The sequence below is a fragment of the Oncorhynchus clarkii genome, chromosome 31 (genome assembly GCF_045791955.1).
Source record: "Oncorhynchus clarkii lewisi isolate Uvic-CL-2024 chromosome 31, UVic_Ocla_1.0, whole genome shotgun sequence".
Classification (NCBI taxonomy): domain Eukaryota; kingdom Metazoa; phylum Chordata; class Actinopteri; order Salmoniformes; family Salmonidae; genus Oncorhynchus; species Oncorhynchus clarkii.
In genome coordinates, this window is record NC_092177.1 from 25,346,639 (window position 1) to 25,370,164 (window position 23,526).

Below are 23,526 nucleotides of genomic sequence, written 5' to 3' on the forward strand. Positions count from 1 at the left end.
GTTTAGGAGGACGCATGACTCGACCTTTTACTTTCCCAAGCCCGTTGGGGAGTTGCAGCGACGAGACAAGATCAGAATTGGGGAAAAATACAAAAAATATATTTAAAAAAAACAGTTCATCACTGGCGTCTGTCTCGTCAGCCATTTTGTGTCTGTTGAAATATTGATTTTGACGACATGATTCAGAACCATCTTTTATCGTGAAGCATTCTAAATACCAGAGCATTCTAACACTGTCCTCACACAACTGTGGATTTATCTATGTGATTTATAACTATTTATAACCCACATCAACCCAGTGTGCATGGAGGAGGTGAGACCATGCACTGGTGTGTAGCATATTACCCTTTGTGAAAAACATGGATGGAGATATAATTACAGTGAATGTGCTTCCGGTTGGGAAGAGGAATGCCGGGATAGAGTTGGGATTCATTATCCTAGCGCTCTGAAGTTCCTGTGTTGACACGTCTGCTCCTGCGCCTCCCCTCTGGCGTAAGACATGGCCAGAGTACTAACCACCAGTCCTGGGATACATCATTACTGACACCTGGCACTCATCATTACACGCACCTGTGAATCATTATGATTCACACCTCGACTCCACTACCTTCATCATTTCCTCCCCTTTATATGTCACTTCCCCAGGTTCACTCACCAGTTGGTATTGTTCTTGTGTATCGGTGTCCTGCCTTATGTTAGTGTTGTGTTCTTGGTTTTGTTGTTTTATTAAAACGTTTCACCTGCACCTGCTTCGACTCACCGCCCCATCATTACATGTGTATTCTGAGTGGCTCTGTGGGTTGCTAGGCAACTCTGTGGCTGAGTGGAGCAGAGTGTTCTGGAGTGGGGATTGGATGAGGGAAGAGCACTGGGTCACTTACAACTTCACCCACAGCATCAGGCTCTCTGATTCGACCGTTTGATGATCAAGATAAAAGATATTGCTCGACCAGGGTTTCAAATCAAATCAAATTGTATTAGTCACATGCATCGAATACAACAGGTAGACCTTACAGTGAAATGCTTACTTAAGAGCCCCTAACCAACAATGCATTTAAAAAAAATACGGATAAGAATAAGAAATAAAAGTAACAAGTAATTAAAGAACAGCTGTAAAATAACGATAGCGAGACTATTGATTCTGTACTGGTACAGAGTCAATGTGCAGTGGCACTGGTTAGTTGAGGTAATATTTACATGAAGGTAGAGTCATTAAAGTGACTATGCATAGATGATAACAACAGAGAGTAGCAATGGTGTAAAAGAGAGGGGGAGGGGGCAATGCAAATAGCCTGTGTAGCCATTTGATTAGGTGTGGTAGCAGAGAGAACAGTCTATGACTAGAGTGGCTGGAGTCTTTGACAATTTTTAGGGCCTCCCTCTGACGCCGCCTGCTATAGAGGTTCTGGATGGCAGGAAGCTTGGCCCCAGTGATGTACTGGGCCATTTGCACTACCCTCTGTAGTGCCTTGCGGTCGGAGGTCGAGCAGTTACCATACAAGGCTGTGATGCAACCAGTCAGGATGCTCTCAATGGTGCAGCTGTAGAACCTTTTGAGGATCTGAGGACCTATGCCAAATATTTTCAGAGGGGGAATAGGTTTTGTCATATCCTCTTCACGACTGTCTTGGTGTGCTTGGACTCCAAGGAACTTGAAGCTCTCAACCTGCTCCACTCCAGCCACGCCATGATAACAGTCTAGCACTTCGTTTCCCAAACTCATCAAGCGTTGATTATTTAAAACATTTGGGAAACCAAATGCTGAACCATTATCATGGCGTATGCTTTATGTGAGGAAATTAATTTGTCGAGGGACATTCAACCTGTAGACTGTCTATGAATAATGCTTTTTGTGATCTGAGATTCTAATGAATCCTCAGTGAATCATACAAACACAGTTTATCATAAAATCATCCCATATCTTTTATTTGTTTATTAAAACCGGGGATTCATTTTGAGGTTTATGTCTCAGTTGAGGGTTGCACTTTGGCAGTGCTGTCTGGACTGGTTCCAACAACATCAGTCTGTTCACTGGCTCTTCCTCTGATCCGTCCATCCCCCTTACCAGTCTATCCCTTAGGGAGGATGTTCCCTGTAGTTTGGGACACCATGGCTGCATCTCAATAGTCTAAAATGTCTTCCTCTCCTTGTCTTGTTTCCTTAATCTGTACTGACGTGAACCAACTGGAGCGATGGAAGTGAATGCCCGGCAGACATAGTCCCACCATGTTGTTGTCACCTCCTCTGCATTTACAGATCAGTGCAGATGAAGGGGAGGAGAAACCACATCAGACTATTGAGATGTGCTCTGTGCCTTGGGTCCAACCTAGTGGCTGCGTTCCAGCATCGCCAAGGCAACAGGCACAGTCTGTGGGCAAGCCCGAGGTCTAACCCTCTCATCTACGGTCAGGGTCAGGGATGGCAGCCCTTGAAGGACATACTGCGGTGGGGTGGATGAAGATCGAGCTGGATGTAAAAGGAGAAAGATATAAAAAAAAGTGTGTGTTTGAGATGATAGATATTGCTCAGGGATATTAAGATGTTTAAGTGGGATGGCAAGACTCAAATGTATTTATAAAGACCTTCTTACATCAGTTGATGTCACAAAGTGCTGAACAGAAACCCAGCCTAAAACCCCAAACAGCAAGCAATGCAGAGGTAGAAGCACGGCGGCTAGGAAAAACTCCCTTGAAAGGCCAGAACCTAGGAAGAAACCTAGAGAGGAACCAGGTTATGAGGGGTGGCCAGTCCTCTTCTGGCTGTGCCGGATGGGGATTATAACAGAACATGGACAAGATGTTCAAATGTTCATAGATGACCAGCAAGGTCAAATAATAATAATTAGGGTGGTTGTAGAGGGTGCAACAGGTCAGCACCTCAGGAGTAATGTCAGTTGGCTTTTCATAGCCGATCATTCAGAGTATCTCTACCGCTCCTGCTGTCTCTAGAGAGTTGAAAACAGCAGGTCTGGGACAGGTAGCACGTCCGGTGAACAGGTCAGGGTTCCATAGCCGCAGGCAGAACAGTTGAAACTGGAGCATTTTGGATTGTTCTTATTTTCCTCAAATAAAAAAATAGGATGATCGAGCAACAGTAAGGGCTCTTCGATACTGCACAGTACTGTCTTTCCAAGCTAGTCGGAAGACTTCCAGTTTTGTGTAGCGCCATTTCCGTTCCAATTTTCTGGAAGCTTGCTTCAGAGCTCAGGTATTTATTTTTTATTTTTTTTATTTTTTAAATTTATTTTTTATTTTTTTTGTGAATTTTACCCCTTTTTCTCCCCAATTTCGTAGTATCCAATTGTTGTAGTAGCTACTATCTTGTCTCATCGCTACAACTCCCGTACGGGCTCGGGAGAGACGAAGGTTGAAAGTCATGCGTCCTCCGATACACAACCAACCAAGCCGCTGCTTCTTTACCACAGCGCACATCCAACCCGGAAGCCAGCCGCACCAATGCGCCGGAGGAAACACCGTGCACCTGGCCACCTTGGCTAGCGTACACTGCGCCCAGCCCGCCACAGGAGTCGCTGGTGCGCGATGAGACAAGGACACCCCTACCGACCAAGCCCTCCCTAACCCGGGCGACGCTAGGCCAATTGTGCGTCGCCCCACGGACCTCCCGGTCGCGGCCGGTTACGACAGAGCCTGGGCGCGAACCCAGGACTCTGATGGCACAGCTGGCGCTGCAGTACAGCGCCCTTAACCACTGCGCCACCCGGGAGGCCCCAGCTCGGGTATTTTCTGTATACCAGGGAGCTAGTTTCTCATGACAAATGTTTTTTGTTTTTAGGGGTGCGACTGCATCTAGGGTATTATGCAAGGTTAAATTGAGTTCCTCAGTTAGGTGGTTAACTGATTTTTGTACTCTGATGTCCTTGGGTGAACAGAGGGAGTCTGGAAGGGCATCTAGGAATCTTTGGGTTGTCTGAGAATTTATAGCACGACTTTTGATGTTCCTTGGTTGGGGTCTGAGCAGATTATTTGTTGCGATTGCAAACGTAATAAAATGATGGGTCGATAGTCCAGGATTATGAGGAAAACATTAAGATCCACAACATTTATTCCATGGGACAAAACTGGGTCCAGAGTATGACTGTGGCAGTGAGTAGGTCCGGAGACATGTTGGACAAAACCCAACATGGTGGCTCTGAAAGCCTTTTGGAATGGGTCTGTGGACTTTTCCATGTGAATATTATCTGCCATGACTACCATGCCCGAAAGGAATTCAGGGAACTCACTGAGGAACGCTATATATGGCCCAGGAGGCCTTTTTTTTGTAAATTTAAATTTGCTATCATAAATGTTAGCAACACCTCCGCCTTTGCGGGATGCGCGGGGGATATGGTCACTAGTGTAACCAGGAGGTGAGGCCTCATTCAACACAGCAAATTCATCAGGCTTAAGCCATGTTTCAGTCAGGCCAATCACATCAAGATTATGATCAGTGATTAGTTCATTGACTATAACTGCCTTGGAAGTGAGGGATCTAACATTAAGTAGCCCTATTTTGAGATGTGAGATATCACAATCTCTTTCAATAATGACAGGAACGGAGGAGGTCTTTATTCCAGTGAGATGGTGGGTTATCTTATTCGGTGGGTTTTATTAGTTTCATGATGTGTGGGGGGCTTCATTAGTTGAGTAGGTTGTAGCTGTGTTTAGGGGGTTGAGATGGTGGTGAAAGCTGATGATTGGAGGTTAGAGCTGATAAATAGGCCTTATATTCCCTGCTTGGGGTTAAAAGGAGATGGCCAGAAGCAGATATGAAACCAAATGTCACTGTCACTTCCATTGCACTCTACTCTCCATTTTCTCCCCCACCTCTCTTTTTCTCCCATCCATCCATTCCCACTCCCTATTCATAATTCTCTCTCTCTCTCTCTCTCTCTCTCTCTCTCTCTCTCTCTCTCTCTCTCTCTCTCTCTCTCTCTCTCTCTCTCTCTCTCTCTCTCTCTCTCTCTCTCTCTCTCTCTCTCTCTCTCTCTCTCTCTCTCTCTCTCTCTCTCTCTCTCTCTCTCTCTCTCTCTCTCTCTCTCTCTCGTCTAATAATTTGCAGTCAGTGGTCGTGAAGATTGCAGTTGGTCTCTGATTGGCTGAGCTGGGAGGAGTCTATTCTGATGTGTCACACCCGTACCACATCAGCAGTATAGAACCTCCCTCTTTCCCTCTCTCCCCTCTCTCGCTACCACTCTCTCTCCCTCACACACACACGCGTGCGCTTTCACACACATCCATACGCCAGAGCTGACACTGCAACAGAAAAACAGCCTGGTAGCGAAAGAGAGGGACTCCATTGACTGTGAGAGAGGACTGTCTTCATGGAGGCTCTATCGAGGAGTACCTGACCAGAGGCAATGGGCTGTGTGTGTGTGTGTTAATGTGTTAGGTGCGTGTGTGTGTGTGTGTGTGTGTGTGTGTGTGTGTGTGTGTGTGTGTGTGTGTGTGTGTGTGTGTGTGTGTGTGTGTGTGTGTGTGTGTGTGTGTGTGTGTGTGTGTGTGTGTGTGTGAGAGAGAGAGAGAGAGAGAGAGAGCACCCCAGCAAGAGAAGCAGCACTGCAGATACTGACTGAGTCCGGGGCTCAGCTTGGAGCATCGACCGAGAAACGAAGATCCATTGCTCTCAACCTCTGTGTGTGTGTGTGTCAGTGAACGTGTATGTTTGTGTAAGAGCTGGTGTGTCATTCACTGCTCTGCCTGCGTATCCTTGCGTATATGTGTCGTCGGCCCTCTCCCTGTCCCTGTCCCAGAATGCTTAATTCTGCGCCCCTGTGCTGAGGAGGCGTTGGGCAGTATGGACTGTGCGCTGGCCGGGACCCCCCCCCCCACGGATCTAGGCTGCCCCCCCAGGACGGGCACACACTGCACCTCTGCTGATGGGCGAGGACACTGACACCACCCGAACACTGAACCACAGCTTCCTCCGAGACCACAACTATGTGACTGAAGGTAAGAGAGGACAGGGGCATGGGGTGTGGGGCTGCAGGTAACATAGCGGTTAAGAGTGTTGGGCCAGTAACTGAAAGGTTGCTGGTTCAAATCCCAAGCCGACAAGGTGAACAAAAATCTGTCTGTTCCCTTGAGCAAGGCACTTAACCTTAATTTCTCTGGATAAGAGCGTCTTCGAAATTACTTAAAGTATGTGTGTGCTCTACGACTGTTTATGTAAGTGTGTGTGTTTTCTCTCTCACAATCTCTTTGCTCATAGGGTAGATCTATAATCTCTCATAAGAGGATCCAGAATCTTTCAAAGGAGATAGTCAGGTACAGTCAGTTAGTCAGTACAATCAGCTCGTCAGTACAGTCAGTTAGTCAGTGCAGTCAGTACAGTCAATTAGTCAATAAAGTCAGGTACAGTCAGTTAGTCAGTGCAGTCAGTACAGTCAGTCAATGCAGTCAGTACAATCAGTACAGTCAGTTTAGTCAGTACAGTCAGTACAGTCAATTAGTCAGTACAGTCAGTACAGTCAGGTACAGTCAGTTAGTCAGTACAGTCAGTACAGTCAGTTAGTCAGTACAGTAAGTACAGTCAATTAGTCAGTACAGTCAGTTAGTCAGTGCAGTCAGTTAATCAGTACAGTCAGTACAGTCAGTCAATGCAGTCAGTACAATCAGTACAGTCAGTTTAGTCAGTACAGTCAGTACAGTCAATTAGTCAGTACAGTCAGTACAGTCAGGTACAGTCAGTTAGTCAGTACAGTCAGTACAGTCAGTTAGTCAGTACAGTAAGTACAGTCAATTAGTCAGTACAGTCAGTTAGTCAGTGCAGTCAGTTAATCAGTACAGTCAGGTACAGTCAGTTAGTCAGTACAGTCAGGTAGAGTCAGTTAGTCAGTACAGTCAGGTACAGTCAGTTAGTCAGTACAGTCATTTACAGTCAGTTAGTCAGTGCAGTCGGTTGTCAGTACAGTCAGTTAATCAGTGCAGTCAGTACAGTCAGGTAGTCAGTACAGTAAGTACAGTCAAATAGTCAGTTAGTCAGTACAGTCAGTACAGTCAGTTAGTCAGTACAGTCAGTACAGTCAATTAGTCAGTACAGTAAATTAGTCAGTACAGTAGGTACAGTCAGTTAGTCAGTGCAGTCAATTAGTCAGTACAGTCAATTATTCAGTACATTCAGGTACAGTCAGTTAGTCAGTGCAGTCAATTAGTCAGTACAGTCAGTTAGTCAGGTACAGTCAGGTACAGTCAGTTAGTCAGTACAGTCAGTTAGTCAGTACAGTCAGGTACAGTCAGTTAGTCAGTACAGTCAGTTAGTCAGTATAGTCAGTTAGTCAGTGCAGTCATGACAGTTAATTAGTCAGTACAGTCAGTACAGTCAGTACAGTCAGTTAGTCAGTACAGTCAGTACAGTCAGTTAGTCAGTACAGACAGGTACAGTCAGTTAGTCAGTACAGTCAGTTAGTCAGTGCAGTCAGTACAGTCAATTAGTCAGTACAGTCAGTTAGTCAGTGCAGTCAGTTAGTCAGTACAGTCAGTTAGTCAGTACAGTCAGTTAGTCAGGTACAGTCAGTTAGTCAGTACAGTCAGTTAGTCAGTACAGTCAGTTAGTCAGTACAGTCAATTAGTCAGTACAGTCAGTTAGTCAGGTACAGTCAGTTAGTCAGTACAGTCAGTTAGTCAGTACAGTTAGTTAGTCAGTACAGTCAGGTACAGTCAGTTAGTCAGTACAGTCAGTTAGTCAGTATCGTCAGTTAGTCAGTGCAGTCAGTACAGTCAATTAGTCAGTACAGTCAGTTAGTCAGTGCAGTCAGTACAGTCAGTTAGTCAGGTACAGTCAAGTACAGTCAGTCAGTCAGTACAGTCAGGTACAGTCAGTTAGTCAATACAGTCAGTTAGTCAGTACAGTCAATTAGTCAGGTACAGTCAGTGCAGTCAGTACAGTCAATTAGTCAGTACAGTTAGGTACAGTCAGTTAGTCAGGTACAGTCAGTTAGTCAGTGCAGTCAGTTAGTCAGTACAGTCAGTTAGTCAGTGCAGTCAATTAGTCAGTACAGTCAGGTAGTCAGTAAAGTCATTTAGGCAGTACAGTCAGTACAGTCAGTTAGTCAGTACAGTCAATTAGTCAGTGCAGTCAGTACAGTCAGTACAGTCAGTTAGTCAGTATAGTCAGTTAGTCAGTGCAGTCAGTACAGTCAATTAGTCAGTACAGTCAGTTAGTCAGGTACAGTCAGGTACAGTCAGTTAGTCAGTACAGTCAGTTAGTCAGTACAGTCAGGTAGAGTCAGTTAGTCAGTACAGTCAGTTAGTCAGTGCAGTCAGTACAGTAAGTTAGTCAGTACAGTCAGTTAGTCAGTATAGTCAGTTAGTCAGTGCAGTCAGTACAGTAAGTTAGTCAGGTACAGTCAGGTACAGTCAGTTAGTCAGTACAGTCAGTTACAGTCAGTTAGTCAGTACAGTCAATTAGTCAGGTACAGTCAGTGCAGTCAGTACAGTCAGGTACAGTCAGTTAGTCAGTACAGTCAGGTACAGTCAAGTAGAGTCAGTTAGTCAGTACAGTCAGGTACAGTCAGGTACAGTCAGGTACAGTCAGTTAGTCAGTGCAGTCAATTAGTCAGTACAGTCAGATAGTCAGTACAGTCAGATAGTCAGTACAGTCAGTACAGTCAGTTAGTTAGTTAGTCAGTATAGTCAATTAGTCAGTGCAGTCAGTACAGTCAGTACAGTCAGTACAGTCAGTGAGTCAGTACAGTCAGTACAGTCAGTACAGTCAGTTAGTAATACAGTCAGTACAGTCAGTTAGTTGGTACAGTCAGTACAGTCAGTACTGTCAGTTAGTCAGTACAGTCAGTACATTCAGTACAGTCAGTTAGTCAGGACTGTAAACTCTCCTCTCTCTCTCCTGTCATCTCTCACTCCTGTCATTCCTCTATCATTTAGCTCTGATCTCTCCTTTATTTATTGTTCTCTTTTTTTCTACTCTCTCTCTCTCTCTCTGTGTGTGTGCAGGTGGTTGTGTGTGACTGTCTCTGGGTACTGTACATACCATACATGCATATATACAAGTGACTCGTGAATTTTCTTGAATTTCTTCTTGAATTTTCTTGAGTTTTCATGAAATTAAAACACACCAGAAATAAATGAAAACAGAAATCTCTCTCTCTCTCTCTCTCTCTCTCTCTCTCTCTCTCTCTCTCTCTCTCTCTCTCTCTCTCTCTGGTGATTGTTGAGTGTGTGTGGGCGGCTGACTGTCGAGTGACGTGCGTCAGAACAGAGGAGGTAGTTGTCTTGAGTTTCATCCCTGTATCAGAATTCAGGATTAATATCCCAATCTTCCCTCTGTATTCCTGTTCATCTGAACTCAACACTGTTAATTTGGCTGGAACACAACATTGTTCAGCAGCAGGTCTCAGAGGTAGGATTACAATTCCAGAATGTTAAGGGGTTGTGTACCTGGAATTACCCTGTCTAGATAATCCATTACACACTATGCTATTTTCAGTTGTTTATATCATTTGTTTGTATGTATGAATTAACAATGTCTCAAACAGTAGTGTGTGTGTGTGTGTGTGTGTGTGTGTGTGTGTGTGTGTGTGTGTGTGTGCGTGTGTGTGCGTGTGCATGCGTGTGTGTGTCTCTCTCTGAAATACTTTCTATGTGTGTCAATGGATACTGAATACTGTACATTGTCTTTCACGAGGGTGTGTGTGGGTGGAACGCATGTTCCATTGCATGCACACTGTCTCCCATACATCATACATCACCATCCGTCCATCACCATGGAAACAGAACAGGAAGATACATTTGGCGTATTGGGAGTGGCCTTGGGTGATTGACAGGCTAGCCCCGCCCTCTAACAATAGCCATATTAAATTATGCCATCAGACCACAGCTAGAGTCCCTGACGATTCAGAAACACAGGGAGGAGTACATACAGCCAACACCATGCGACTCCTCTCCTGTCCCCATCCATCCCCACCACCTCAACCTCTCTCTCTCTCCACACCTCCATCTATCTACATATCCATCCATCCACCTCTGCTCTATTCCTCCTTCCCCTCCTGATGTTACTCATTACATTGGCTATTGATGAAGTGTGTGTGTGCACACAGCAGTGTATCTGTAGCTATGTCAAGACCGAGGCCTCTCTCCAGTCTCCAGCGTTTCCTGCCCTAGGCTCGAAGAGGGGAGGATATTTAGCCCATTTCCTCCTGTCCCCCTCCCCCTCTCTCTCCCCCCTGTCCTATAGACTACCCCTCCCTGTACAACCCTCCTGTTCCCCTCCCCCTCTCTCTACCCCTCCTGCCCTATAGTCTCCCCCTCTCTGTACAACCCTTCTGTCCCCCTCCCCCTCTCTCTCCCCCTCCTGCCCTATAGTCTCCCCCTCCCTGTACAACCCTCCTGTCCTATGGCTAGGAGTTCCTGGACAGAGATGGTAGGATGGTGAAATGGACATGTTAACGATAATAATAAAACCATGACAACATGCATGATTTGTTTGTATCAGTCACTACAGTATTAACAATGCCACCATTACTTTCGTTATAGTACAGAAGAAGGAAAGGAGACACTTTAGAGCCACCCCCACCTCCTCCTCTCTCCTCCCCTCCCTCCCTGTGGCATCCCTCTGTGATGCAGTGTAACTGAGACCCTGCTGCCCCCCTCTTGCAGGGCTGCTCGTGGCTTTAGCCTGAAGAGCCCGCCCCGCCTCCTCCCCTCTCCCGGACTCCTCCCCCAGGATGTTGAACCCTATCCAGGTCCTGTGCTCCGACATCACTTCCCTCTCTCTGGAGCCCGAGCCGTTTGCCTCTTACACTGAAGGTGTGTTTACACTATACAGTACCAAGTACTTTTCACTTTATCACCTATTCAGATCTATAAAGACCCAAAGCACTGTGTGTGTGTGTGTGTGAGCGACTGTCTATCTGTCTGTCTGTGTGAATAGATTGTTTGTGTGTGTGTGCGACTGTGTCTGTCTCTGTGTGCATATGGCTCTGTGAGTGTCTCTTTCTCTCTCTGTGTTTGTGTGTGTGTGCGACTGTGTCTGTCTCTGTGTGCATATGGCTCTGTGAGTGTCTCTTTATCTCTCTGTGTTTGTGTGTGTGTGTGAGACTGTGTCTGTTTCTGTGTGCATCTGGCTCTGTGAGTGTCTCTTTCTCTCTCTGTGTTTGTGCGTGTGGCGCCATCGCTTTCCTGAAATAGACTTTGACCAGACCAACTCCAGTCTCACAGAGGACGTGTCCTACTTAAGTCTGGGAAACACACTCATTGTCACTGGAGTCAGTGCTGTGGGACAGAGGACTATCTCTAGTATCAGTGCTGTGGGACAGAGGACTATCTCTAGAGTCAGTGCTGTGGGACAGAGGACTATCTCTAGTATCAGTGCTGTGGGACAGAGGACTATCTCTAGTGTCAGTGCTGTAAGACAGAGGACTATCTCTAGTGTCAGTGCTGTAAGACAGAGGACTATCTCTAGTGTCAGTGCTGTAAGACAGAGGACTATCTCTAGTATCAGTGCTGTAAGACAGAGGACTATCTCTAGTGTCAGTGCTGTAAGACAGAGGACTATCTCTAGTGTCAGTGCTGTAGGACAGAGGACTATCTCTAGTGTCAGTGCTGTAGGACAGAGGACTATCTCTAGTGTCAGTGCTGAAAGACAGAGGACTATCTCTAGTATCAGTGCTGTAAGACAGAGGACTATCTCTAGTGTCGCGCACACATATACATCCATACTTCATGTGGATAGTGTATAAATTGATATTTTATCATATGGATTCAGCATAGATACGGTTTGGATTTAATGTATAGGGGTTATATATACTGTATACATCACATATCAGAGCAGTGTTCACATATAGTATGGTACACTCAACTCACTCACTCACTCACTCACTCACTCACTCACTCACTCACTCACTCACTCACTCACATAGATTGTGTAAGCATTTTGTTCCCAGTAGTTTAGCTCCATTGTTGTGTGTTCTGGAGTATTGGGATCACCCTGCTGTGTCACGCCCAGATCACTTATCTGCTGTCCTCCCTGAAAACCTTCTGACACACACCCAACATGGGGAATGGGTCAATTTTCCCTGTTTTCTGTCCTTTTTTTTAGGAGGGTAAATGAGTGTGTGCATAGACACATGTACACACACGGCCCAACCCCGACATACCCACCCACACACACACACGTCCCCTGTTAGGTGTTAATTTGTCCATGCTGTTCAGAGAGTGATATTGGCAGCAATGTTTACCCAGACCATAGATGGCTCTAATTGGAACAGTAGGACGCCCCCACCCTCCTTATCAGCCCACAAGCAGTTTGCGTGTGTTTGTGTGTTTTACTGTATGTGTTGGTGTGTGAATAGTCTCATGATTTGGTTCTGGGTGACAAGATAAGTGTGGGATGGACAGACTTGCCTGTGTGTGTGTTTTTTTTTTTTTTTTTTGTGAAGGACGTGTGTGTGTGGTGTGTGTGTGTGTACGTACATGTATGTGTGTGTATGTGGACAACGTGTGCGTGCATGCCTGATGCCTGTGTATATGTGCTCAGACTGGTTCTCTGTAGTTAGGTAGTGAGTCATTCAGACTGGTTCTCTGTAGTTAGGTAGTTAGCCGGTCAGACTGGTTCTCTGTAGTCAGATAATGAGCCGGTCAGACTGGTTCTCTGTAGTTAGGTAGTGAGCCGGTCAGACTGGTTCTCTGTAGTCAGATAATGAGCCGGTCAGACTGGTTCTCTGTAGTTAGGTAGTGAGTCATTCAGACTGGTTCTCTGTAGTTAGGTAGTTAGCCGGTCAGACTGGTTCTCTGTAGTCAGATAATGAGCCGGTCAGACTGGTTCCCTGTAGTTAGGTAGTGAGCCGGTCAGACTGGTTCTCTGTAGTTAGGTAGTGAGCCGGTCAGACTGGTTCTCTGTAGTTAGGTAGTGAGCCGGTCAGACTGGTTCTCTGTAGTTAGATAATGAGCCGGTCAGACTGGTTCTCTGTAGTTAGATAATGAGCTGGTCAGACTGGTTCTCTGTAGTTAGGTAGTGAGCCGGTCAGACTGGTTTTCTGTAGTTAGGTAGTGAGCCGGTCAGACTGGTTCTCTGTAGTTAGATAATGAGCTGGTCAGACTGGTTCTCTGTAGTTAGGTAGTTAGCCGATCCGACTGGTTCTCTGTAGTTAGATAATGAGCCGGTCAGACTGGTTCTCTGTAGTTAGGTAGTGAGCCGGTCAGACTGGTGCTCTGTAGTTAGATAGTGAGCTGGTCAGACTGGTTCTCTGTGGTTAGGTAGTGAGCCGGTCAGACTCGTTCTCTGTGGTTAGGTAGTGAGCCGGTCAGACTGGTTCTCTGTGGTTAGATAATGAGCCGGTCAGACTGGTTCTCTGTAGGTAGATAATGAGCCGGTCAGACTGGTTCTCTGTAGTTAGGTAGTGAGCCAGTCAGACTGGTTCTCTGTGGTTAGGTAGTGAGCCAGTCAGACTGGTTCTCTGTGGTTAGGTAGTGAGCCGGTCAGACTGGTTCTCTGTGGTTAGGTAGTGAGCCGGTCAGCCAGACCAGTATACCTATCTCTGGTCAGTCCTGATGGTACTGTAATGGGAGACCAGGCCTGCTATGACACTAGGACACATCCACTCTGCTTCCCACTGCACCATAGAGATGGTATATGGACTCTGCATGGGGAGGCTATCGCTGTACGGAAAGGCTATCGCTGTACTACAGTACAGTAGACTTCCACAGGACTGTTGATGTGTGTCCCAGTACTGAGAGGAGAGAATGTGCTCCATATTTCATTTCGCTACTATATGTATGTCTTGTCTCTGGTGACGCTGAGCTTTGTGTGTGTGTGTCTTGATGTGTGAGCTCTGAAATGTATGGGTGTGTATGTACTGTGAGGATTGTGTGTTTAGCGTGTGTCCGTGGCGACAGAAGCAGTGCTGTACTGAACGACTAGTTGAAAAACGTGGAGGGGTTGGGTTGTGGTTTGGGGAACGCTGTCAGCATGGTCACTGTCCTTTTAAATACGCTACTCATTGCTTCAAGCCACACCCACCAAATGGGAGGAAACATACAGTGCCTTGCAAAAGTAGTTATGCACTCTCAAGTTTTCTGTTTTTTCTTATTTCTTGTTTGTTTCGCAATAAAAAAATATTTTGCATCTTCAAAGTAGTAGACATGTTGTGTAAATCAAATGTTACAAACCCGCCAAAAATCTATTTTAATTCCAGGTTGTAAGGCAACAAAATAGGAAAAATGCCAAGGGGGTGAATACTTTCACAATCCACTGTACTGTTCAAGAACGTACAATAAGGTTTTGGGGAACGTTTCAGGACAAACCGTTCTGTAACGTAGCAAACGTTCAAACGAACTGAACACACCTCAGGTTTAATTTGGGATGTTTGTGGGCGAGGCAAGGCAGGCCCATTATTTACCCCAGACTTCTTCTGCTGCTACTGCCTGCCTCACCAACCAGACTGCTGCTGCCTGCCTCACCAACCAGACTGCTGCTGCCTTCCTCACCAACCAGACTGCTGCTGCCTGCCTCACCAACTAGACTGCTGCTGCCTGCCTCACCAACCAGACTGCTGCTGCCTGCCTCACTGCCTGCCTGCCTCACCAACCAGACTGCTGCTGCCTGCCTCACCAACCAGACTGCTGCTGCCTGCCTCACCAACCAGACTGCTGCTGCCTCACCAACCAGACTGCTGCTGCCTGCCTCACTCACCAACCAGACTGCTGCTGCCTGCCTCACCAACCAGACTGCTGCTGCCTGCCTCAGACTGCTGCTGCCTGCCTCACCAACCAGACTGCTGCTGCCTGCCTCACCAACCAGACTGCTGCTGCCTGCCTCACCAATCAGACTGCTGCTGCCTGCCTCACCAACCAGACTGCTGCTGCCTGCCTCACCAATCAGACTGCTGCTGCCTGCCTCACCAATCAGACTGCTGCTGCCTGCCTCACCAATCAGACTGCTGCTGCCTGCCTCACCAACTGCTACTGCCTGCCTCACCAACCAGACTGCTGCTGCCTGCCTCACCAACCAAACTGCTGCTGCCTGCCTCACCAACCAGACTGCTACTGCCTGCCTCAACAACCAGACTGCTACTGCCTGCCTCACCAACCAAAGTGCTGCTGCCTTCCTCACCAACCAGACTGCTGCTGCCTGCCTCACCAATCAGACTGCTGCTGCCTGCCTCACCAATCAGACTGCTGCTGCCTGCCTCACCAACCAGACTGCTGCTGCCTGCCTCACCAACCAGACTGCTGCTGCCTGCCTCACCAACCAGACTGCTGCTGCCTGCCTCACCAACCAGACTGCTGCTGCCTGCCTCACCAACCAGACTGCTGCTGCCTGCCTCACCAACCAGACTGCTGCTGCCTGCCTCACCAACCAGACTGCTGCTGCCTGCCTCACCAACCAGACTGCTGCTGCCTGCCTCACCAATCAGACTGCTGCTGCCTGCCTCACCAACCAGACTGCTGCTGCCTGCCTCAACAATCAGACTGCTGCTGCCTGCCTCACCAATCAGACTGCTGCTGCCTGCCTCACCAATCAGACTGCTGCTGCCTGCCTTACCAACCAGACTGCTACTGCCTGCCTCACCAACCAGACTGCTGCTGCCTGCCTCACCAACCAAACTGCTGCTGCCTGCCTCACCAACCAGACTGCTACTGCCTGCCTCAACAACCAGACTGCTACTGCCTGCCTCACCAACCAAAGTGCTGCTGCCTTCCTCACCAACCAGACTGCTGCTGCCTGCCTCACCAACTAGACTGCTGCTGCCTGCCTCACCAACCAGACTGCTGCTGCCTTCCTCACCAACCAGACTGCTAATGCCTGCCTCACCAATCAGACTGCTGCTGCCTGCCTCACCAATCAGACTGCTGCTGCCTGCCTCACCAACCAGACTGCTGCTGCCTGCCTCACCAATCAGACTGCTGCTGCCTGCCTTACCAACCAGACTGCTACTGCCTGCCTCACCAACCAGACTGCTGCTGCCTGCCTCACCAACCAAACTGCTGCTGCCTGCCTCACCAACCAGACTGCTACTGCCTGCCTCACCAACCAGACTGCTACTGCCTGCCTCACCAACCAAAGTGCTGCTGCCTTCCTCACCAACCAGACTGCTACAGCCTGCCTCACCAACTAGACTAATACTGCCTGCCTCACCAACCAGACTGCTGCTGCCTGCCTCACCAACCAGACTGCTAATGCCTGCCTCACCAATCAGACTGCTGCTGCCTGCCTCACCAATCAGACTGCTACTGCCTGCCTGCCTCACCAACCAGACTGCTAATGCCTGCCTCACCAACCAGACTGCTGCTGCCTGCCTCACCAATCAGACTGCTACTGCCTGCCTGCCTTACCAACCAGACTGCTACTGCCTGCCTCACCAACAAGACTGCTAATACCTGCCTCACCAACCAGACTGCTCTGCCTGCCTCACCAACCAGACTGCTTCTGCCTGCCTCACCAATCAGACTGCTGCTGCCTGCCTCACCAATCAGACGGCTACTGCCTGCCTCACCAACAAGACTAATACTGCCTGCCTCACCAACCAGACTGCTGCTGCCTGCCTCACCAACCAGACTGCTGCTACCTGCCTCACCAATCAGACTGCTGCTGCCTGCCTTACCAACCAGACTGCTGCTGCCTGCCTCAACAATCAGACTGCTGCTGCCTGCCCCACCAACCAGACTGCTACTGCCTTCCTAACCAACCAGACTGCTACTGATAGGGCCAGACCACTTCAATATATTGCCATGGCAACCCCTGCACGGAAATACCCTGCCCAGGCCCCTCTTAGAGATAGAGAGACTCAGCACAACTCATTGTCTCCCTCCTCCCATCATTCACTACTTAAGGCCAGATCACAGCAGGGTTCAAAGGCTGGATCTAACCTGCCACTCCACATCTCCACTTCTTCCTGTTATCATTATCAATACCATGGTTTATTCACACTTTACTAATGGTTACTAACCTATTTGGTAATGGTTTAATCACAATCAATGAGCAGACCTCCTAATAACATCGAACAGCCCCCGTGATATGCAACTTATCAGGGAAGTTAGGAACAAATACACACAGGCAGTTAGGAAAGCTAAGGCTAGCTTTTTCAAGCAGAAATTTGCATCCTGTAGCACAAACTCAAAAAAGTTCTGGGACATTGTAAAGTCCATGGAGAATAATCACACCTCCTCCCAGCTGCCCACTGCACTGAGGCTAGGAAACACTGTCACCAGCGATAAATCCACTATAATTGAGAATTTCAATAAGCATTTTTCTATGGTTGGCCATGCTTTCCACCTGGCTACCCCTGCCCCGGCCAACAGCTCTCCACCACCCACAGCAACTCGCCCAAGCCCCCCCCCACTTGTCCACCCAAATCCAGATAGCTGATGTTCTGAAAGAACTGCAAAATCTGGACCCCTACAAATCAGCCGGGCTAGACAATCTGGACCCTCTCTTTCTAAAATGATCTGCCAAGATTGTTGCAACCCCCATTACTAGCCTGTTCAACCTCTCTTTCGTATCGTCTGAGATTCCCATAGATTGAAAGGCTGTCGCGGTCATCCCCCTCTTCAAAGGGGGAGACACTCTAGACCCAAACTGCTACAGACCTATATCTATTCTACCCTGCCTTTCTAAGGTCTTCGAAAGCTAAGTTAACAAACAGATTACCGACCATTTCGAATCCCACCGTACCTTCTCCGCTATGCAATCTGGTTTCAGAGCTGGTCATGGGTGCACCTCAGCCACGCTCAAGGTTATAACCGCCTTTAATAAGAGACATTACTGCGCAGCCGTATTCATCGACCTGGCTAAGGCTTTCGACTGTCAATCACAACATTCTTATTGGCAGACTCAACAGCCTTGGCCTCGCCTGGTTCACCAACTACTTCTCTGATAGAGTTCAGTGTGTCAAATCAGAGAGCCTGTTGTCCAGACCTCTGGTAGTCTCTATGGGGGTGCCACAGGGTTTAATTCTCGGGCAGACTCTTTTCTCTGTACACATCAATGATGTTGCTCTTGCTGCTGGTGATTCTTTGATCAACCTCTACGCAGACGACACCATTCTGTATACCTCTGGCCCTTCTTTGGACACTGTGTTAACTAACCTCCAGAAGAGCTTCAATGCGATACAACTCTCCTTCCATGGCCTCCAACTGCTCTTAAATGCAAGTAAAACTAAATGCATGCTTTTCAACCGATCACTGCCCACACCTGCTCGCCCGTCCAGCATCACTACTCTGGACGGTTCTGACTTAGAATATGTGGACAACTACAAATACCTAGGTGTCTGGTTAGACTGTAAACTCTCCTTCCAGACTCACATTAAACATCTCCAATACAAAATGAAATCTAGAATCGGCTTCCTATTTCGCAACAAAGCATCCTTCACTCATGCTGCCAAACATACCCTCGTAAAACTGACCATCCTACAGATCCTCGACTTTGGCGATGTCATTTACAAAATAGCCTCCAACACTCTACTCAACAAATTGGATGCAGTCTATCACAGTGCCATCCGTTTTGTCACCAAAGCCCCATATACTACCCACCATTGCGACCTGTACGCTCTCGTTGGCTGGCCCTTGCTTCATACTCGTCGCCAAAAACACTGGCTCCAGGTCATCTACAAGTGTCTGCTAGGTAAAGCCTTATCCCAGCTCACTGGTCACCATAGCAGTACCCACCCGTAGCACACGGTCCAGCAGGTATATCTCACTGGTCACCCCCAAAGCTAATTCCTCATTTGGCCGCCTCTCCTTCCAGTTCTCTGCTGCCAATGACTGGAATGAACTGCAAAAATCACTAAAGCTGGAGACTCTTACCTCCCTCACTAGCTTTAAGCACCAGCTGTCAGAGCAGCTCACAGATTACTGCACCTGTACATAGCCCATCTGTAAATACCCCATCCAATCTACCTCATCCCCATACTGTATTTATTTATTTATCTTGCTCCTTTGCACCCCAGTATTTCTACTTGCACAGTCATTTTCTGCACATTCTACCATTCCAGTGTTTAATTGCTATATTGTAAATACTTGGCCACCATGGCCTATTTATTGCCTTACCTCATTTGCACATGCTGTATATAGACATTTCTACTGTATTATTGATTGTATGTTTGTTTACTCCATGTGTAACTCTGTGCTGTTGTGTGTGTCAAACTGCTTTGCTTTATCTTGGCCAGGTAGCAGTTGTAAATGAGAACTTGTTCTCAACTAGCCTACCTGGTTAAATACATGTGAAATAAAAACATCTAATCAAATAGAAATGTTACCTATTATCAATAGAGCCATTGGTTATGTGAGACAGCATCCATTCTAACATATTGAATCATGGAGGCAATCCATTGACTATCATTTCCACTTTAATGTAATGTCATATTTAATCAGTCAGCTGTAAGTAGGAGATGCTATCTGACAGAATGGTCCCTGGCTGCTAAAACAGGCCTCCTCCTTAGACTGGCCTGTAGTGTCTCAGACATGTGGGGAGATGATTGGAGGGTTAGGAGAGTTCAAAGAGTAATATTTACCATTCAGTCACCACTTTTCACTACTCAGTCTGTAGCTGTGGTGTGTTTTAGATACATGTCTGGTTTGAGGGAGCGGGGGTTATGTGTTCATTTTTATTCATTTGCTTACTTACTGTATTGTTGGGTGATGCTGCTTACAGTACCAGCTGATAATGAATAGTTAATTATGGTGCATGTTGATCTGTGTTCTGTTTGCTAATAGCTATTCTCTCTCTCCCATCTCACCTCTCCCTCTCTCTCTCTCTCTCTCTCTCTCCCCATCTCACCCCATCTCTCTCTCCCTCCAATCTTACCCCATCTCTCTCTCTCTCCTATTTCACCCCATCCCTCTCGCTCCCATCTCACCCCATCTCTCTCTCCCATCTCTCTCTCTCTCCCATCTCACCCTACCTCTCTCTCTCTCTCTCATCTCACCCCACCTCTCTCTCTCTCCCATCTCACCCCACCTCTATCTCTCTCCCATCTCACCCCATCTCTCTCTCTCTCCCTCTCTCTCTCTCCTATCTCACCCCATCCCTCTCGCTCCCGTCTCACCCCATCTCACTCCCATCTCACACCTTCTCTCTCTCTCCCATCTCTCTCTCTCTCTCACCTCAACCCACCTCTCTCTCTATCTCTCTCCCATCTCACCCCATCTCTCTCTCGCTATCTCTCTCCCATCTCACCCCATCTCTCTCTCACCCCACTATCTCTCTCTCTCCCATCTAACCCCATCTCTCTCTCTCCCTCTATCTCTCTCTCTCCCATCTCTCTCTCTCTCTCTCTCTCTCCCATTTCACCCCACCTCTATCTCTCTCCCATCTCACACCATCTCTCTCTCTCTCTCTCTCTCTCTCCCATCTAACCCATCTCTCTCTCTCCCATCTCACCCCATCTCTCTCCCATCTCATCCCATCTCTCTCTCTCCCTCCCATCTCACCCCACCTCTATCTCTCTCCCATCTCACCCCATCTCTCTCTCTCCCATCTCACCCCATCTCTCTCTCTCTCTCTCTCTCTCTCTCTAACCCATCTCTCTCTCTCTCTCTCTCTCTCTCTCTCTCTCTCTCCCCCTATCTCCCCCCAGCTGATATCATCTCCACTGTTGAGTTCAACCACACTGGAGAGCTCCTGGCCACTGGGGACAAGGGGGGACGTGTGGTCATCTTCCAGAGGGAACCTGAGGTACATGCACACACACCAACCACAGACCTGGCACTGTGTTTGTTCATTACATAGATGTTCAGGTTTAGGGTCAATTTCACATGATTACTTATATATATATATATATACACACACAGGGTAAGACAGAGCCATTCTCCCAGGGGGAGTATAATGTCTACAACACCTTCCAGAGTCATGAGCCGGAGTTTGACTACCTGAAGAGTCTGGAGATAGAGGAGAAGATCAACAAGATACGATGGCTGCCACAGCAGAACGCCGCCCACTTCCTCCTCTCCACCAATGGTGAGGGATTGCTGCCTTTACACCAGGGAGTTATTCAAATGTTTTTACATGATATTACCATGTTATTGTTACCCTATCATCAACACTTGTCCTGCCTGTCTGTCAGTGAAGACAGTTTGAGACATTTGATTTGGGAATGATCCTGTCTGTGTAATAAGACTGTTTGAGGTGGAGGATTGGAGAATTGTGCCGTCTGTCTATCAGATAAGACCGTTAAGCTGTGGAAGGTGAGTGAGCGGGACAAGAGGCCTGAAGGCTTCAACCTGAAGGATGAGGAGGGCAGGATGAAGAACCTCTCCACTGTCACCTCACTACAGGTACACACCACCTCTTCCTCAGCCTTCTTTCTCCTCCTCTCCTTCTGTCGCCATCTGTCTATCTATTGTATCTATCCATTTCTCCTTAAATGCATCATGTCACTCTGGACTATTGTCTGTCTGTCTGTCTGTTTTTCTTTCTGTGTGTCTATGTTTTTCTTTCTTTCCCTTCCCTCTGTATCTATGTCCTGTGTGTGTTCTGTGCACACACACACATTCGCACACATGCACGTGTTCCAGATCAGACAGCATAAGTAGGTCAGTGGTGCAGATGTGTTTGCATTTATAAAAGTGGGTCATTGGCACAAGGTGTGTGTAGCAGTATTGCTTCTGTCCCTCTCCTTGTCCCAACCTGCGCTTGAACCAGGGACCCTCTGCTCCACAAAGGCCACTGCGCTTGCATAGCAAGGGAAACGACTACTTCAAGATCTCAGAGCGAGGGACGTCACCGATTGAAACGCTACGTGTGCGCGTATGTGTGTGTGTGTGTGTGTGTGTGTGTGTGTGTGTGTGCGCTTCGCGACAACATACTGCCAGCTGTTCTGTTATTTGGGTGGGACTGTTGTCTCTGCGTTGGTGAAAACACAGCCATACTCCTCTGTACTGGTTGACATTATTTGTTGCATTCTTCTCATGTCATCATCCCTGTGCCCTAAAGCACTGACGGAAGAAGATTTTGAACAAGGTCACATGACCAAATAGATACAGAAAAAATCTATTAGTGAGAAACCTTGCTTTTCTCTGCGATAATATCCCAGTATTGCAGGCATTCCTAATGGGTATATCTCAGTGATTTCTCTGTGCTCTCTGTAAAGATACAATCAATTTGAATCTCCCATTTTGGACAAAATGAAATAAACCAATTTATTTTTGACTTATTCTGTGAATGTGGACTCTATCATTTGATCTCATCATTTTGGGTCTACTCACCACATGACACATCTGTGTTTCAGGCTGTATCCTCTGATAGGGATCATCAACTAGATTTAGCCACGGGAGGAGGCAGAACATACTGTAATTACAAATATTTGTAAACTGCAAGAAGCCCAAACAGATATAATATTTGACTAAAACATGCGTAAAAATACTTGGGAAAATATTTCCAAAATTAAAATCACTTGGAGCTGACATGCTGGTGTTGTTATAGTATTTTATGTCTAAGAATGGAAAATAAAACGTTTTTTAAAATGTTTAATCCTTTGATAACTTAGGGGACGAAATGAAACCATCTGCGGGCCAAATTCGGCACGCGGACCGCCAATTGGGGAACCCTGGTGTGTTGTGTGTTCTGACTGTCTGTACTCTGTCTAGGTGCCGGTGTTGAAGCCCATGGATCTGATGGTGGAGGTGAGTCCTCGGCGTGTCTTTGCCAACGCCCACACCTACCATGTCAACTCCATCTCCGTCAACTCTGACCATGAGACCTACATGTCAGCTGACGACCTGAGGATCAACCTCTGGCACCTGGGCATCACCAACCGCAGCTTCAGTATCCTTTAGATCAGACAATGGGTCAATACACACACTCTTCTATAAGACACTGTTCATTCAAACACACGCGCACACACACGCGCGCGAGCACACACACACACACACACACACACACAGACACACAGACGCAGACACGCACACACACACAGACACAGACACACACACAGACACAGACACACACACAGACACAGACACACACACACACACACGCACACGCACAGACGCAGACACGCACACACACACAGACACACACACACACACACACACACACACACACACACACACACACACACACACACACACACACACACACACACACACACACACACACACACACACACACACACACATACATACAGTGGTGTGGGTGAGGGGAATCATTCCTGAGGAGTGTGTGTGTGTTTGCAGGTCAATTAATTATTACATCTATACATTTTTCTCTCCTTTTGTGGCATGTAACGCAGCTGAATAGAACACACACACTCCTCACCCCAGACAGGATTTGCGTGTTACAATTAATCTGAAGTTGAGATTATCCTCCCACTACCCCTAGTACCCCCTAAAGGTATGTGTATAATACTATATGTAATAATGTCAGTGTGTTTTGGTGTATCATTCTGAATATGCTATGTTTATAATCACCCTCGTACACAATCAAATGTGTGTATGCTGTTATATAGACAGTATGTTGTAGTCCTGAACCCGTGCCCCAGACATCGTGGACATCAAGCCAGTGAACATGGAGGATCTGACAGAGGTGATAACAGCAGCAGAGTTCCACCCTCACCACTGTAACCTGTTGGTCTATAGC

The 23,526-nt window shown here is 47.3% G+C and overlaps 1 protein-coding gene across 3 annotated transcripts in view; it reads left to right on the top strand.

Annotated features, from left to right (window-relative positions):
• Nucleotides 1–5,202: 5,202 nt before the first annotated feature.
• Nucleotides 5,203–23,526, top strand: part of LOC139390992 (serine/threonine-protein phosphatase 2A 55 kDa regulatory subunit B gamma isoform-like) — a 24,125-nt gene continuing 5,801 nt past the window's right edge. Inside the window, exons 1-7 of one of the 3 annotated variants that reach the window (XM_071138445.1) lie at nt 5,203–5,948; nt 10,611–10,760; nt 20,528–20,625; nt 20,742–20,907; nt 21,112–21,224; nt 22,536–22,713; nt 23,429–23,526. The exon at nt 23,429–23,526 is cut by the window's right edge and continues 67 nt beyond it. In XM_071138445.1, coding sequence (XP_070994546.1) covers nt 10,679–10,760; nt 20,528–20,625; nt 20,742–20,907; nt 21,112–21,224; nt 22,536–22,713; nt 23,429–23,526 — 735 coding nt within the window. In that variant the 5' untranslated portion in view covers nt 5,203–5,948; nt 10,611–10,678. The remainder of the gene's footprint in view (nt 5,949–10,610; nt 10,761–20,527; nt 20,626–20,741; nt 20,908–21,111; nt 21,225–22,535; nt 22,714–23,428) is intronic. The other 2 variants (XM_071138447.1, XM_071138446.1) reach the window with 2 other exon arrangements.